Here is a 15,740-nt window from a genome sequence, read left to right on the forward strand (position 1 = left end):
TATTATTTTAATACCGTACATCAATAGATTTCTGACAATATGAGTTATACATTTTAAATGTGCAATGTTCAGCTTTATAAAATAGATGATCAGCTATGCAGCATACACATATAGGTGCCTCCTACTCAGCTTCCCACATTTGGCTCACAGAAATGCCATGACTCAGGCAGTAAGCTCAACTGAGTAGACCATGAATTCTTTATTTAGGCTGCAGTTAATGTTGTCATCGTCCATAGGGTCCTAAAGCCACGCACGCAAGCATGCTCTCTCTCTCTCTCTTTCTCTCTTTCTCTCTTTCTCCCTATCTCTCTCTCCTCTCTCTCTCTCTCTCTCTCTCTCTCTCTTTCTCTCTTTCTCTCTTTCTCTCTTTCTCCCTCTCTCTCTCTCTCTCTCTCTCTCTCTCTCTCTCTCTCTCTCTCTCTCTCTCTCTCTTTCTCTGTCTCTCTCTCTCTCCCACTCTAAAAATGGCATGGTGATGCACACTGTGTGCCCTTTGCTTTCTATTGCACTTGAACTTAATATCTTTGTCGATGGATTTCTGGTATACATGGTGTCATTTGTCTTAGTTTGCATATTTGGTTAAATAAATAGGCATCCAAGAATAATAGAGACTTAGGTTTGATTTTGACTTCATTGATACACGTTATGAATTCGTTTTTCTGTCACATTTTAACCCTTTTGAATATGTATTTGTATATGATTTGATTTGTTGAAAATGACCTGGTACTGATTCACGTCCACAATTAAACTTTAATTGCATCTCCATTGATATGTATTTTGTTTACAAAAGAAACAAGACATGTTGAGGGCCAACATCCTGATTATTTGAGGATATAGATGGAGCTAAGGATCCACAAATTGCATTTACTACACTGCTGGCAAGTGTGTGTGTGTGTGTGTGTGTGTGTGTGTGTGTGTGTGTGTGTGTGTGTGTGTGTGTCTGTGTGTCTGTGTGTCTGTGTGTCTGTCTGTCTGTCTGTCTGTGCGTGCGTGCGTGCGTGCGTGCGTGCGTGCGTGCGTGCGTGCGTGCGTGCGTGCGTGCGTGCGTGCGTGCGTGCGTGCGTGCGTGCGTGCGTGCGTGCGTGCGTGCGTGTGTTGGATGGTGGGGGGGGGGTTGTCATCTGCCCTGAAGGCATGACAACCGGCCAACAGGCTGGCAAGGACTCAATGCTGAGCTCACACGTGCTGTGTGCACACGTTCATATGCTCACCTGATGGCTGACGCACTTTTTCTTTGGCTCCAGACCATTTTGTTTGGCCAGCTTCGCTCAGAAGCAGAGCAACCACTGTTCCGTGGGGAACGATGGTTGATCACTGCTTAGCCTACTGTCTAAATCAAAGGAGACGGCCAGGTAGACACCAGCAAAAGGCAGTCCTTCTAAAAAACATTAGAAGGCCTTTACAAAGATTCTGCTATGAATAAGTCATCAAAGAATACAAATCTAATGTGTATAATATTCAAGGCTAACTGAATCAAATGTACGTAACTTAAAGTGATATATTGCACACATGCGGCGCACGCACACACACGCACACACGCACGCACGCACACGCACGCACGCACACACGCACGCATGCACGTGCACACACGCACGCACTGCAGAGCACACAGAGCACACAGAGCACAAACAGAACCCACAGCGCAGGTGCACCAAGTCTTAGCAGTTTATTTGACTCAGTCCATTACTCTTTGCCTTTCTATGACTTTTCACCCACCTGACCCCCTCCCTCACAGCCCCTGTCATTGACCCTGGTTGTGCGTGGAGAACATGACCTATACCAGACTGACGGCTATTGTTGTCTCCTGGAGGCTCTGATAGCTCATTCATCAGAGGCCAAGGTTATGGATCACCGCCCACATCCTTGGCGAACAAAAATGTATTTGAGGCATATAGTTCTGTTTGTTATGTTTATCCTTCCTGCCACAATGTGTGGCAGGGTATTGTATGTATCACTGTATGTCTACAGTGTATATTATGTGTGTGAACAAAATAACTTGAGATTAGATTTTCATGAAACTAGAAACTAGACTTGCAGCCTAGGGGATGACCTCGCCATGGGGTCTGTATACAGCCAGCCTGATGCGAGGCAATCCACAGAGATGTGATCATGCAAGCTTAAGTAAGTAAGTACATTTTATTTATAGCACTTCTCACAGAGAGATCTCACAAAGTGCTTTACATACAGTGAGATTAAAAACAAAACAAGGTATTAAAGCACTTAGAACAGAAAAGGCCTGTACAATAATCTCAAGCAGGGCAGCAGATAACAACACAAGCATGGAAATAAAATCATGTAACATCAAGCAAATGCTTGTTCAAATAATAGCGTTTTAAGGTTGTTCTTAAAAATATCCACAGAGGCTGCAGCTCTCAAGACATGGTGAAGAGCAAAGTTTGGGAGCTACAGCCTGAAAGGCTTTGTCACCTTTTGTTTTTAGTTTATATGAGGAACTTCTAACCCCCGACATCAGCTACCTTCTCGCCCATGGTTCCAGGATACGGAAAGGGCCATCATAGGGCGGTAATCCTCAGACAGAGAAATAATGGGTCATTTTATCATACGAAATCTTTGCTCAGAAATACAGTTAATACAACATTATTGGGGGTCTCATTTCATGTTGGAATTAGGAAAGGAAATTGTATTAGGTGATCCACTAATTCAATCTGAAGTCAGTGGAATAGTATTAGTGAAAGGCAGTGTAGGTAGGCTATGCAAGATCCCTGGAGCAATCACAAAAAGGGAAAACTTGTATATCAAATTACAAAACAAGGTATAAGTGCATGGGCTGGAATGGACTAGAGCAGATCCTAATGGCAATGTGAAGAAGAGATTTCTTGAAGAGGCAATTAGCACATAATTCACTCAAAGACATGATGCAGAACAATACAGTGACATACAAATTAAACGAGGCAGGAGTACAAATGTGTATGTGGAAGAAATCTTGAGCTTATTGGAAGGATTATGTTTTTATTTGATTTATTTTTTAAGTTTATTGAATTTGAGAACAATTCATTTGATAGGTTATCAAAGTGGGGTCCAGGGACCCTCAGGTTTTTTTTGGAGGGGGGGGGTTCCAAATGGAGCATTACAGGGTCTGTAACTCTGAGAGTGTACAAATTTGGTTCCATTAGTACAAGGGTTCCCAAACTGTTCAGTCCGTGACCCCCAAAATAATCATATTTGAACTGTGGACCCCCCCATCCTGACAAGCACTTAGTTGGAATTGTAAAAGTTGAGGCATTACATTTAGTTTGACTCTGTTCCACAGATGAGAAAATAGCCGATCTACAAGCGCACAACGCCTCGCCGAGCAAGGCGTGATGCCTTGTAGATCGGCTATTTTTTTTAAAAAGGTAATAGGTAATATTTGACAATTTGGCCAATGTTTGACCATTTTTTTTATAGTTTAGTTTGTTAGTTACTTTTGGTTATTTTTAGTTTATTCCTTTTTTTTCTCTTCTTCATTTTAGAGGTATTAAATATACTTAAATATGTCTTAAAGTCTTTAAATTGTCCTTTAGAAATGTGCAGATAGCCCATATACACTGTCATTTACATTAAGCTAATTAACAAAAAATAAAAAAATAAACCCTGACCCCCAGTTTGGAACCATTGAATTCTCTCAGAGTTATGGGGGTCCTTGAAATTAAAAGGTTCGAGAACCGCTAGGACAGGTAATGTACATTTTCTGTTACACACTCCCGACCAGTAGATGGCGACAATGCACCTAACTTTAGTAGCCAGCCGCTGCAAAAGCACAACAAGACGAGGGGACTGCAGTGTTGTCTGTGTGTTTGGTTGTGAAGTTTGTCTTATTTGAGACTCATAGCTCGGGATCAATGCATCACAAACTGGCTCGCTAACGTATGATCTAACACCTGGTCATAGAGATCCATGAAAGGACAGCGAGTTGACCAAAAGTCACCAAACTCATCATCCAGGCATCCTACCATACACTGTGCTAGCTGAGCAGCAGCTTAGCCTTATTGTTGCTAGCGAGTTAGCATTAGCAGCCATGACTCTGGCCGTGGGACGGGAGCCCCGCAAGACTGCGGGGAACCGCATGTCCAAACTGCTGGACGTGGAGGAGGACGACGACTTCTACAAGACCACTTATGGCGGCTTCAATGACGTAAGAGGACTAACCTAACGGTTACCACCACTCAGTTATAGCTGAGCAAGTTAGCCTGTTAGCTAGCCGACTGGACAAAACCTATAGGATAGGCTAGCAATGCTAACGTAGCATCTTGGAGATTGACACTATGGCTCCCTTTGTCAGGACAGTTTATTTGTGTTTATCTGTTTGATTCTATACCTAAACACTGTCAGTAAGTTACTGTATGTTTTGCCATTAATTGGTGTCTTCTTAGATGAATCTTCATGCTTGATTTACACCTTACCAGGGGGTCTTAAACAGAGGGTCCGGGACCCCTAGGGGGTCCTGAGAGTTACTACAGAGGGACCACCAAATATTTGTGCCCAGTCCCAGCATCCCTATCCTGAGGAGATCTTTAGCCAAAAATAGCAGATTTACAAGCTCAGAACTCCTTGTAGATCTGCTATTTTCGGCAAAGAGGTTTGGTGTAGAGGGAAACAAGAGCAGACTAAGTAAAAGGTCAAGTTTGCTAAATATTGACGGTTTAAGTGAGTAAATGTCTGAAAATACACATTAACATGAATCCAACATGATAGTGCTGTCTATGAATCTATCTATGAAATCTATGAAAAAGTCCCTGCTTCATCTCTCAGCTAAGGGGTCATTGGCCTGAAAAACCTTGAAGACCCCAGCCTTAGAGCATTTTTCTTTTGCACAAACAATAAACAAGCCCCACTCAATGTAATATTAATATGGCAACAATAAATCTGGCAAATCTGTCTGGCAGGCCTGTGCTAAATTAAAAGTTCATAAATATCATATTGTATGGTCTCTGTCGGGTGGAAACCCCACATGTCCAAAGCTGTGACTTTTCAGGATTCAAATGCAAAAATTGCAAAAGTAGCAGATCTAAAAGCTCAGAGCGAGTCACTTCCCGCCGCATTTTGAGCTTGGAGATCTGCTACTTTTGGTGCTTTTTGTGTGACGCTGTAGTATGATCAAGTAGGAATGAATTGTTAATTGATGAAAAAAACGCAAAAAGTTCAAACATGGACAGAAGAGGTTTCTGCCCGACAGCAACGATATGCAAAACTCTGTAAAGGAATCACTGCCTGTACTACATGAAAGTATGTGACTGTATATGTCTGTCTGTCTACCCCCCCCCCCCCCCCCCCCAGGAAGATGGAGATGATGAGTACCATGGAGAACATTCAGACACAGAGGACGAGGTGGACAGTGACTTTGACATTGACGAGGGCGACGAGCCGGACAGTGACCAGGAAGATACGGGACCTCGTAGGAAGATGCGGGTCATCACTAAAGCTTACAAGGTAACCATGTCACAGTTCTGCTGCTAAAATGAGTTTGAATCAAGTAGGGGTGCAACAGCTCATAGAATTAATCGATTTGAAAAAAAAATGAAGATAATAAATGAGATAATCGATTACTTATCAATCCCTATTTTGGGCATGACATCATTATAGGAAAAAAGTTGTTGCACATTTCAAGAATAATGAAAATGGCAGATCTACAGGGTCACAGCGTGTCGCATCGCAACACATTGTGAGCAGACTGAGCACTATTGCTATTTTCACATTTGTTTCACGATACTGTTGTGCGACAAAGTATGAAATGATGCTTATGTGCGTAATCAATTTGTTGATGTATAAATAAATAATAAATGTGCTCCTCAATTCAATTAATCAAAAAAGTAAAGGATAGAATAATTGCAAAGAAAATAATCAATAGTTGCAGTCGTAGAATCAAGTCTGTACTTTGGTCAAGTGGAATACGTTTGTTAGTGTAACTTCACAGGAATATGAAAACGCACGCCCCCAGAACACAGTCGCCCCGGGGCAAATCCGGCGACCTCGGAACCGTCGCCACCTGGTATTCCTAAACGTAACCTCAGTAAACTATGCCTATACCTAACCTTATTCCTAAACGTAACCTCAGTAAACTATGCCTATACCTAACCTTATTCCTAAACGTAACCTCAGTAAACTATGCCTATACCTAACCTTATTCCTAAACGTAACCTCAGTAAACTATGCCTATACCTAACCTTATTACTAAACGTAACCTCAGTAAACTATGCCTATACCTAACCTTATTACTAAACATAACCTCAGTAAAACAGTGCCAAAACCTAACCTTATTCCTAAACTTAACCTCAGTAAACTATGCATAACCCTAAACTTATTTCTAACCTTATCCTCAGTAAAACAAATACAAAAACCTCTGGGGGCGAGCTGTCTGCGAAAAAAATGGGGGCGAGTATGTTTTGGAGTGAGCCTTTCTGGTTACCCTTCACAGAGCTTATGAATTCACCAGCTGTACTGATCCACATTCACCCCATTAGTTATCCCCATTAAGGGGAAATTACTTTTCTGCGTTTGACTCACCAGTGTGCTGCTCAGACTGAGCACACAGGGGCAGTTAAGGTTTTAACCAAAAGTAAAGGATAGAATAATTGCAAAGAAAATAATCAATAGTTGCAGTCGTAGAATCAAGTCTGTACTTTGGTCAAGTGGAATACGTTTGTTAGTGTAACTTCACAGGAATATGAAAACGCACGCCCCCAGAACACAGTCGCCCCGGGGCAAATCCGGCGACCTCGGAACCGTCGCCACCTGGTATTCCTAAACGTAACCTCAGTAAACTATGCCTATACCTAACCTTATTCCTAAACGTAACCTCAGTAAACTATGCCTATACCTAACCTTATTCCTAAACGTAACCTCAGTAAACTATGCCTATACCTAACCTTATTCCTAAACGTAACCTCAGTAAACTATGCCTATACCTAACCTTATTACTAAACGTAACCTCAGTAAACTATGCCTATACCTAACCTTATTACTAAACATAACCTCAGTAAAACAGTGCCAAAACCTAACCTTATTCCTAAACTTAACCTCAGTAAACTATGCATAACCCTAAACTTATTTCTAACCTTATCCTCAGTAAAACAAATACAAAAACCTCTGGGGGCGAGCTGTCTGCGAAAAAAATGGGGGCGAGTATGTTTTGGAGTGAGCCTTTCTGGTTACCCTTCACAGAGCTTATGAATTCACCAGCTGTACTGATCCACATTCACCCCATTAGTTATCCCCATTAAGGGGAAATTACTTTTCTGCGTTTGACTCACCAGTGTGCTGCTCAGACTGAGCACACAGGGGCAGTTAAGGTTTTAACCACTTAAACCCCAAGTTGTTGAGCGGATGCAACACATTGTGAGCTTGTAGATCTGCTATTTTCTGCAAAAGTTTTCCCCAGAATACAGATGCTGGGGTTTAAGTGGTTGATTGATTGAATACTTTTAGTCAGAAATGTAAACTGCAGAAGGACTTAGAAGTGGTCTGCGGACCCCAGGTTCAGGATCCTTGGTCTATGGGATGGATGACTTTTCATCTTCTGTTGCCCCAGACCGTGTTTATTACTACTCTAAAACCAAGACAAACATGGTTTGTTTCTATTCGTTTCATCTAAGGAACCTGTGAAGGTTGCCAAGCCAAAACCCAAGAGACCCGCCGTAGAACTGAAGAAGACGGAGAAAGCCAAGGTTGAGTTCAAGAGGAAGATTCCACAAGAATTCCAGGACTTTGGTGAAAGTAAGAGACCTTCATGTACCATCTCTACTGTGTGTATGCCAAAAGTACAACTCTTACATCACCCAATCAGGGTGGGAATATCCCCCCTGAGCACAATTGCCACCGTGTGAATATGGTCTTGAATATTTGACTTACACGTAATTTGTCTGTATGAATTCGGAACACTGGAATTCTATTTTAAGGTGATTCATCTTCCTTTTTAGTCAACATACCATGGTGAAATCAGTGCCATCACTCATATATGCCTCTAAGCTTCCAATTGTATATATATCATTGTTTCTCCTCCTTTGAATATACCTACATCTGCCACAAAGGGGAGTTACGGGATTTCAAGCTACACAAACATCTTATATTTAACAGTGAGACAGTGAGACAGTGAGAAAACCAAAGTGTAACATGGTGTTCTCCAGTGCAAACAAAATTGATTGCAGACGTTTCAAACCTTTGTCATTCCGGTTCTCTTATTGAAAGAGCCCTTTACTGTATATACACTGTGGTATTTAGATGGGTGAAAAAACTTAAAATGATCATGTCGACAATCTCATTCAGAAATAGTTGCGGACAGAATGTATACAGGAACAATACATTCTTTCCTATCAAAGAACAAAGGCGAGCCGAGTGCTTCTGAGAGTTCACAGGGTGACGACATTCTTTCCCATGTTCCAGAAAAAGAGTAATCAAGGCAGTCTTGTTCTCCCTTTTTAGATTATGGAGATGCAATTAATTATAGACACGCAACACCCTCTTGTATCACCCTTAAACCTCTTGATGCCATATACCACCGCTCTTAACATTCATCACGGATCATTATGGTGCCTATCACTGTCTTCAGTAATGAAAAAGTTGGCTGGCCATCTGTCTGTGAGACATGATTAACATTTGTATATATTTAGAGCTTAATATTAAACTACCAACTTAGTTATCTACCTGTTGGACTTGGAACATTGGCACCTATCACTCTACCAGAAATGGCTTTTACAGTACACCAGGTTCCTCGGCAGAACAGATGGCTTTGAAAGGCCACTTTTCATGAGTCATTCTACCAGCCTTATGATGTGCTTTTGAGAACTAATTTCACAGTGATATAGTAGTGTTTATAGAGCCTTAAGTATTAGTAATACAATACGTAAGGTCTTTTAAAGCGGACGTTCTCAACCCGGGTTTGCATTGTTATTCTACTGTAATACACCAACCTCAACGAGACAAATTCCATGTGTGTGTGTGTAAACAAAATAATTCTGATTAAAACCTAAATTTGACCGTTATTTATTATTTATTGTTTGTGTTTTTATTAGCGAAACACAAACATATATCATTATTATCTTCCATATGGGTTGGTCCTTCAAATTAATGAAAGACTTGGAGCATAATACGCAAAGCAGTTGCTTATGATAAAATCCTTCCCCAGCAGCTCGGAAGTCTGTGCGGCAGTCGACCAGCGAGCACACTCGGAAAACGAACCTGCGCTTGCAAGAACGACAGGATGCCCCTCGGCGTCGGAGAGGAGCGCACCGCGACCGGCCTCTGACACAGGAAGAGCTGCTGGCGGAGGCCAAGCTAACGGCTGAGATCAACATCAGATCTTTAGGTAAGAAAACATGTTTGCAACCTAAGCTGCCCAGACTCAATTCACTCCCTGCCGAATCTCTCTTAACCCATTCAATCCCGGACGCATCTGTGTCACTTTAGATTTATTTGGCTATCCAAAATAGCAGATAGACAAGCTCATAGCACAGCACAGAGTGCCGCGCTATAAGCTTGTAGATCTGCAATTTGTTTTAAATCGTGAAAATGTGTGCAAATCTTTGAATATATATATTTTTTAAAGCAAACATTTGTAACTGTCAAATGACTTAACACATTGGGTGCCAGAGGTTTATTAAAATATTATACGTTGAGTGCCAGCATTTCTTCCATCCACTTGCGTTATACATTTCGTGCTGTGAGAAGCCCCGACGCGGAAATGCATGTAAACAAAGCGTGCGTGCGAGACGGCGGAGGGTCCCGACTAACGCCTGGAACAATAATATTTCCAACGCGACCCTCCATTGCAGCGTGATCGCCGATCGAAAACGGCTCGTTTCCACCACATTAAAAAGAAATGGAGATATTAAGCTTTTAATCAAGGAGATAACATTGAAAACGCCGACCGGAAGGATTTTTGACATGGAGCCACATCCAGCCTCTTCTTCTCAGAAACTGCTTGGGTGATGTCAAAGTTTCGTTTTAGCGCCCCACGTGGCCCACATGTATAAAAATAGAATTGGGTCAAAAACGGTCCGGACCGTTTTCGGCACTTCTCGTTTGGACCCTCAAAAACGGTCCGGACCGTTTTTGGCATTCAATGTGTTAACAAACGTCTTAATTTTTCTGAAAAACTTTTGTTGCTACGTCAGTGGTGCTCAAACCTTTTCTTGTCAAGGACCCCCAAAGTTATGTTTTTGGCCGCCGACCCCCATCAAAATATGTTGTTCCAGGGACCGCCCCAGAAGCAAAGATTTTAGTTAAAAATGTTCTTTCAAAATATATATATATATTTATTAAAAGATTAGCACATGTTCAAGATTAAAAAAAAATGTCAGATCTACAAGCTCGTAGCGAGTGCCGTGCTACGAGCTTGTAGATCTGCTATTTTTGTATAGCCAAAGTATACAGCTAAAATTACACGGATGCATTCCCGCTCTAAATGGGTTAAAACTCTTAAAACCAGTATCCAGCTCTGTATTCTCTCTCAGGCATTGTACTGTCTCACCACAACACAATATTGATTGATTGAATACTTTATTAAGTTTGAAAAAAGCACAGAGGTACAGTTGTACAATAATGCTAAAAGGATAACACAAAAAGCCCTGAGGGCTTGTTTCCATTGTGGTCCTGTGTATTCAATTCATCAAGACATATAAAGACAATAAACACTAATGAAGGGAATGCAAGAGCTACTCTCCTTGAAATGGAATAATAGATAGGAATTAAGACATGATTTATAGTGATGGCTTTGTGTTTATCAAGTAATAGTGAATGCTAATACTGCTCAGACATTACACAGTTAAGTCCTCTGTGTTCATTTATCGTCTTACTCCGAGAGTAAAAATGCAACCAAATGCATTTGCTTACATTTGTACACTCTCAGAGTTCAATTAACACAAGATTTTACTGTAAGTATCTTAAATTTAAAGGAGTACTTCACCCAATAGAGAGAGGGCGTAAAATCAAGGTACTTTAATCATGTTTACCAAAAGTTTTAAAGGCCAACATGTTTCGACCAGTAACTGGTCTTCATCAGGCCAAGTATGCGTTTTTAACTCAACTTTTATCTCCATTCAACACCTGGTTGATCTCTCTCTCACTTTATTTCTATTGTTTACCTACCCGGTGGTGTCTCTTAACTTACACAGAACTTTTGTTTGTAAAACATTCCTTAATGGTGAATGAAGAATTCAAAAATGAAGAAAAAACTTGATGGATGGAATTAATCAGATACCTGATTTAACAGCAAAACTGCAAATAAATCCATCCATAAACTCCAAAACACAGCGCATATTATCATTTAGATTCTCTTCTGCCGAAGTCCGCTGAAAAAGGTTTCCCAAATATCACCACAGACGACAAAAATATATTGAGCGAAGAACGTGCATGGGCGTGCCCATAGGGTTCAACCGGAGCTCATTCACATGCACAAGAGCTGTTTAAAAAGTTGATTTACTTCTTCTATGGTCATAGAAGACAGAAAACACTTTGAAGCCCTACATGAGCTGTGTTTTGGCCTTTATGGACATATTTTCTATATCGTTTTGCTGTTGTTGAATCAGGTCTCTAATTCCATTCATCAAGTTTTTTCTTAATTTTTGGATTCTTCATTCAACATCAAGGAATGTTTTACAAACGAAAATTCAAAAATTCAAATGAGTTAAAGCAGGGGTCTTCAACAGGGGGTCCGGGACCCCTAGGGGGTCCTCAGAGTTACTACAGGGGGTCCGCCAAATCTTTGTGTGATATGATTTTTATGTTTTACCTTAACCACTTGAACCCTAGCATCCCTTTTCCTGAGGAGAACTTTAGCCAAAAATAGCAGATCTACAAGCTCACAAGTGAGCTTGTAGATCTGCTGTTTTTGGCAAAGAGGTGTAGAGGGAACAAAGAGCAGACCAAGTAAACACTTTTTTTTATCTGAAACAAAATGTTATACAATATAGAGGGGGTCCCTGCTTCATCTCTCTCTCAGCTAGGGGGTCCTTGGTCTGAAAACGTTGAAGACCCCTGAGTTAAAGACACCACCAGTAGGTAAACGGAAATAGAAATGAAGTCCTTTCTTGGCTGACGTACTCCTTTAAACGTTCTTTATCGTGTCTGTTGGGTGTGCTGCTTAGTGATGATGCTGTTGAAATGATTTTACGCTGCTTATTTCCATTCCTGAAGAGAACTACGAGAGGTTGGAGGCCGACAAGAAGAAACAGGTGCACAAGAAGCGGCGCTTTGAAGGCCCGACCATTCGCTACCATTCAGTCCTCATGCCCCTCGTGTCGCACTCCATGCTAAAAGAAGAGAATGTGGACGTGGAAGGGTAAGGACGTCTCCGTAAGCTTTATCGCTAAAATGGGTAGATGGATCGCACACCCCTCTGAAAGCTGTAGTAACAGGAAAATGTGTGCGGTGGAGGTAGATCAATTCCAATAACTCTTTAAATCACTGTTTCCCAAACAGTGGGTCGGGACCCATTTTTGTTTTTAGTTATCAAAAGATTTTCAAAAGAATTCACAATTCTTCTTACATTGAAAACGTCAAAAATGTTTTCAAAAGAATATCATAGATAAATAAGAAGTTACACAAAAATAATAAGTAGTGAAAATAGCAGCTCTTATAATGTGAGCTTGTAGATTGGGTATTTTCACTACAGCTTGAGTCCCGGGGGAGACATAGAATTTATCTTTTGGGTCCCGAGCTTAAAAGTTTGGGAGCCCTTGCTTTAAATGACTCGGACAAGGACATTTAGGTCCCAGGCATTAAAAAAAACAGTAACTGGAAGGATGTATTTACAAAGGCAGGTCAGGCTTTTTACCATATTTCTTCCTTGCTGGCTGTCACTGTTTTTTTGAGTGCCTGGGAACTTCGTTTTGTTGTTTGAATATATCTTCCTTCCAAGAGCACTAAATATTATAATTTTCCAGTGACTTTGTACTCACATTGAGTGCCTGGTTGTTTGTTGAACTTTTTTAAATTAGTTGAGAGAGGTAGGGGGAGTGGGTGATCTGATTAGTATCCCTACTGGTTACACGCAGAGAAAGTGCTCATTAATCTTCTCATTATTCTAAGGGCGGAGAACGTGTCTCAGAATGCAGTGCATAATTCATAAGTGTCAGTGTGTTTTCTTACTATGATTCATGCTCTTTCTCAAAGGTTGGATCAGGATGTTCCTCAGACGGCCCCAACAAATCCAACCGCGCCTTCGCAGCAACCTGCAGGAGGTCTGTGCTCTCGTACTTACGTAACGTTCAGCGACGACGAGGCTCTGGAGGTGGGCTTTCCGCACAGCGCTCAGGTGTGTCCCCAGCTGCCCCCCCAGGAGGTGTGCCCCGTTACCCACAAGGCAGCGCTGTACCGAGACCCAGTCACCGACATCCCCTACGCCAACGCGCGAGCCTTCCGCATCATCCGGGAAGCCTACCGGAAGTATGTGGCTGCTCACGGATTTCCCAGCACTTCGGGAGCGGTGACAGGACTTGATACCTCGGCATCAAAAGGCAGCCGTCAGAAGATGATTGTCAAGCAGAGTGCCCTTGCAACATAAGACTTAAGGAAACAGGCTTTTTTTTCTTTATTTATTTGTTTCCATGACTGACTAGATTTTTTTTTATGGACACAAAAAAAGGACGGTAATAATGACAAGTGTACATATTCTGGCTCTCAAGGTAGGAAAACTTAACAGTCTGTCAAGCAAGTTCATAGGTTTGGGTTGGTAATGTTGATGCACAAGCATATGCCAGGGTTCCTGTGGTCAAGAAATTCCTGGAAATGTTTTGGAATTTATCAAATATTTTGGAAAATGTTTGGATATACATTGTTTTAGGCGATTGGTTTTGTTCATTAAACATATGTCCCAAAATATGTCTAACATTACGTGAAATACGTAACATGGTAAGCGAGCTACGTGAGTGCGGCCTAATGTATACAGTCATGTCACGCGACAAAAAGGTCTACAATTCTAACACATTGCACCATGATATTGTTGTTGTATGTTATTGTCACGTGACACCTTTGCTCGAGTCATAAGCTGCTCCATTTTACACACTAACACACACGATACGATAACTCGCTATTATCACTCATTTACTCTATTTACGTTCATACACGACGTCTCTAGAGCAAGAAAACAACCAAAGATAACAAAACAAACAACGAGAAGAAGAAGAACAAGGCTTAAGGCTCAATGTCTTAGGGCATTGATGGCACACTGGTGTAAGAGCCTCATTGTTGCACTGTATGGTTGCTATAGGCTGGGTAAAATACTTTGGAAAGGTTTTGAAAATGCGTTGTTAAAAATGTGTGGAAGGGAACCCTGATATACTGAACTGCAGCCTGAACAAGGTCATCTGAATTGACTGGAGGCAAATTCCTCTATGGTAAACAACCGACTACATCTACTCCTATCCTCTTTCCTTCAAAATACCTCTGGAATGATTAATTCCACTTAAATTGACACATTTGAGGATTGTTTATAGTAATTTCCTGCATTTTCTGAGTCGAGCTCTATTTGTAGCTGCATCATTGAAGATCAGTTACTCCATAGACAATTATCACGTCAACATCATTTCTTGTTGAGAAATGTGACTTTCCTGTGCAACTGTTAAATATGGACACACAAACTTGACTTTTGACTTTGTTTTAGGATGGGTGGATGAGGCCTTACCTTTTGGGGGAATTTTGTATTTTTATTTTGAATTTTCTTTTGTAAAGATGGGTTTTTATAGACATCAATAAAACAAACAAAATAAAATGTTAATTGTAAACAATTGAATTTGCATTTTCTTTAATTAGCCACTTATTGTTTTTCAGTGTAATTGTGGGATAACTCTTGGGATGAACACTGATTTATAACGCAATCCATGTAATATAAAACAATTTCATGATTAATTTAGTTTTTTGCCAGACCCAAGGGGTCGGGCTTACATGAGGCTTTGTACCTGTTTCGTCCATACATGGGCATGGTCACTTTGTCCTCCGGCCCCAGCCAAAAAAGTCTGTCCCCCTTTCGTCCATACATGGGCATAGACACAGGCTGACACGTCATGTGAAGTCCGGTGACGTAGTGCTCTGATCTTATAAAGTACTTATTCTGGGTCTGGCAGAACCAGGTCTCCTGGTCTTGTTATTTTATACTATTGTCTTTTATCATTATTTTAGTAAAGTAAAATTTTCACCCAGAAAAAACATCAGTTGTGACATAGTGGAACAGAGTCAATTTATTGGACAATATTGATAAACACTTTCTCACTTTATTCCTTATCTTCCTAGGATTTTGTTTAAAAACCTTTTTAAAATTTATTTTAAATGTGTTGAAATAGCTGACATGTCGCTGGAGATCGGCTATTTTCACAAATTTAAAATGTATTTCAAAATAGTAAAAAATGCCTAAAAGGTTTAGGCATAAGGGGCAAGGCAAGATATGGCCCTAACACTTCCTCCAGGCAGTTGCCTCTTAACAAGAATCAAGGCCTGTTAGAAAATAGCGCATCTACAAGCTCGCACCCCACTGAAAGTCATTATGAGCTTGTAGATTGGCTATTTTTGGCAAGTGTCGTCGCTGTATGACAGAGTATAAACAAGCTTTATTAGGGAGGCTTGATAACATTTCCGTAATCATCCTGGGGCCAATTTATGGTTGATGAATGAATCTTCACACCTGCAATCTGTTTACAGAGAGGCATCTGCATGAGTAACGACTGAATTTGATGTCAAGTCGAAAACGAGATGCTTCTTTTTGCCTAAGGTAAGCTGCTTGATAATGGGGATTTTACCAGTTTTTCCCCATG

At 41.0% G+C, this 15,740-nt stretch overlaps 1 protein-coding gene across 2 annotated transcripts; it reads left to right on the top strand.

Annotated features, from left to right (window-relative positions):
• The first annotated feature begins 3,772 nt into the window (after positions 1–3,772).
• On the top strand, positions 3,773–14,708 carry vps72a (vacuolar protein sorting 72 homolog a). Of its 2 annotated transcripts, none has more exons than XM_080442453.1 (6): positions 3,773–4,135; positions 5,278–5,430; positions 7,593–7,713; positions 9,125–9,301; positions 12,130–12,274; positions 13,108–14,708. In XM_080442453.1, the coding sequence occupies exons 1-6, from the start codon at positions 4,019–4,021 to the stop codon at positions 13,496–13,498; spliced, it is 1,104 nt and encodes a 367-aa protein (XP_080298579.1). In that variant the 5' UTR covers positions 3,773–4,018; the 3' UTR covers positions 13,499–14,708. The 2 variants fall into 2 exon arrangements, with proteins under 2 accessions (XP_080298579.1, XP_080298578.1); XM_080442452.1 differs by having other exon boundaries at positions 9,122–9,301; positions 13,108–14,706.
• The last annotated feature ends 1,032 nt before the right edge of the window (positions 14,709–15,740 follow it).

Source organism: Gymnoscopelus braueri, assembly GCF_963280865.1.
Source record: "Gymnoscopelus braueri genome assembly, chromosome: 11".
Lineage (NCBI taxonomy): Eukaryota > Metazoa > Chordata > Actinopteri > Myctophiformes > Myctophidae > Gymnoscopelus > Gymnoscopelus braueri.

Bases quoted from the DNA above. Each gene is read 5' to 3' on its own strand.
- vps72a (XM_080442452.1), top strand. From the start codon at position 4,019: ATGACTCTGGCCGTGGGACGGGAGCCCCGCAAGACTGCGGGGAACCGC. The intron at 5,431-7,592 runs GTAACCATGTCA...GTTTCATCTAAG, and splicing joins TCATCACTAAAGCTTACAAG to GAACCTGTGAAGGTTGCCAA. The intron at 12,275-13,107 runs GTAAGGACGTCT...TCTTTCTCAAAG, and splicing joins GAGAATGTGGACGTGGAAGG to GTTGGATCAGGATGTTCCTC.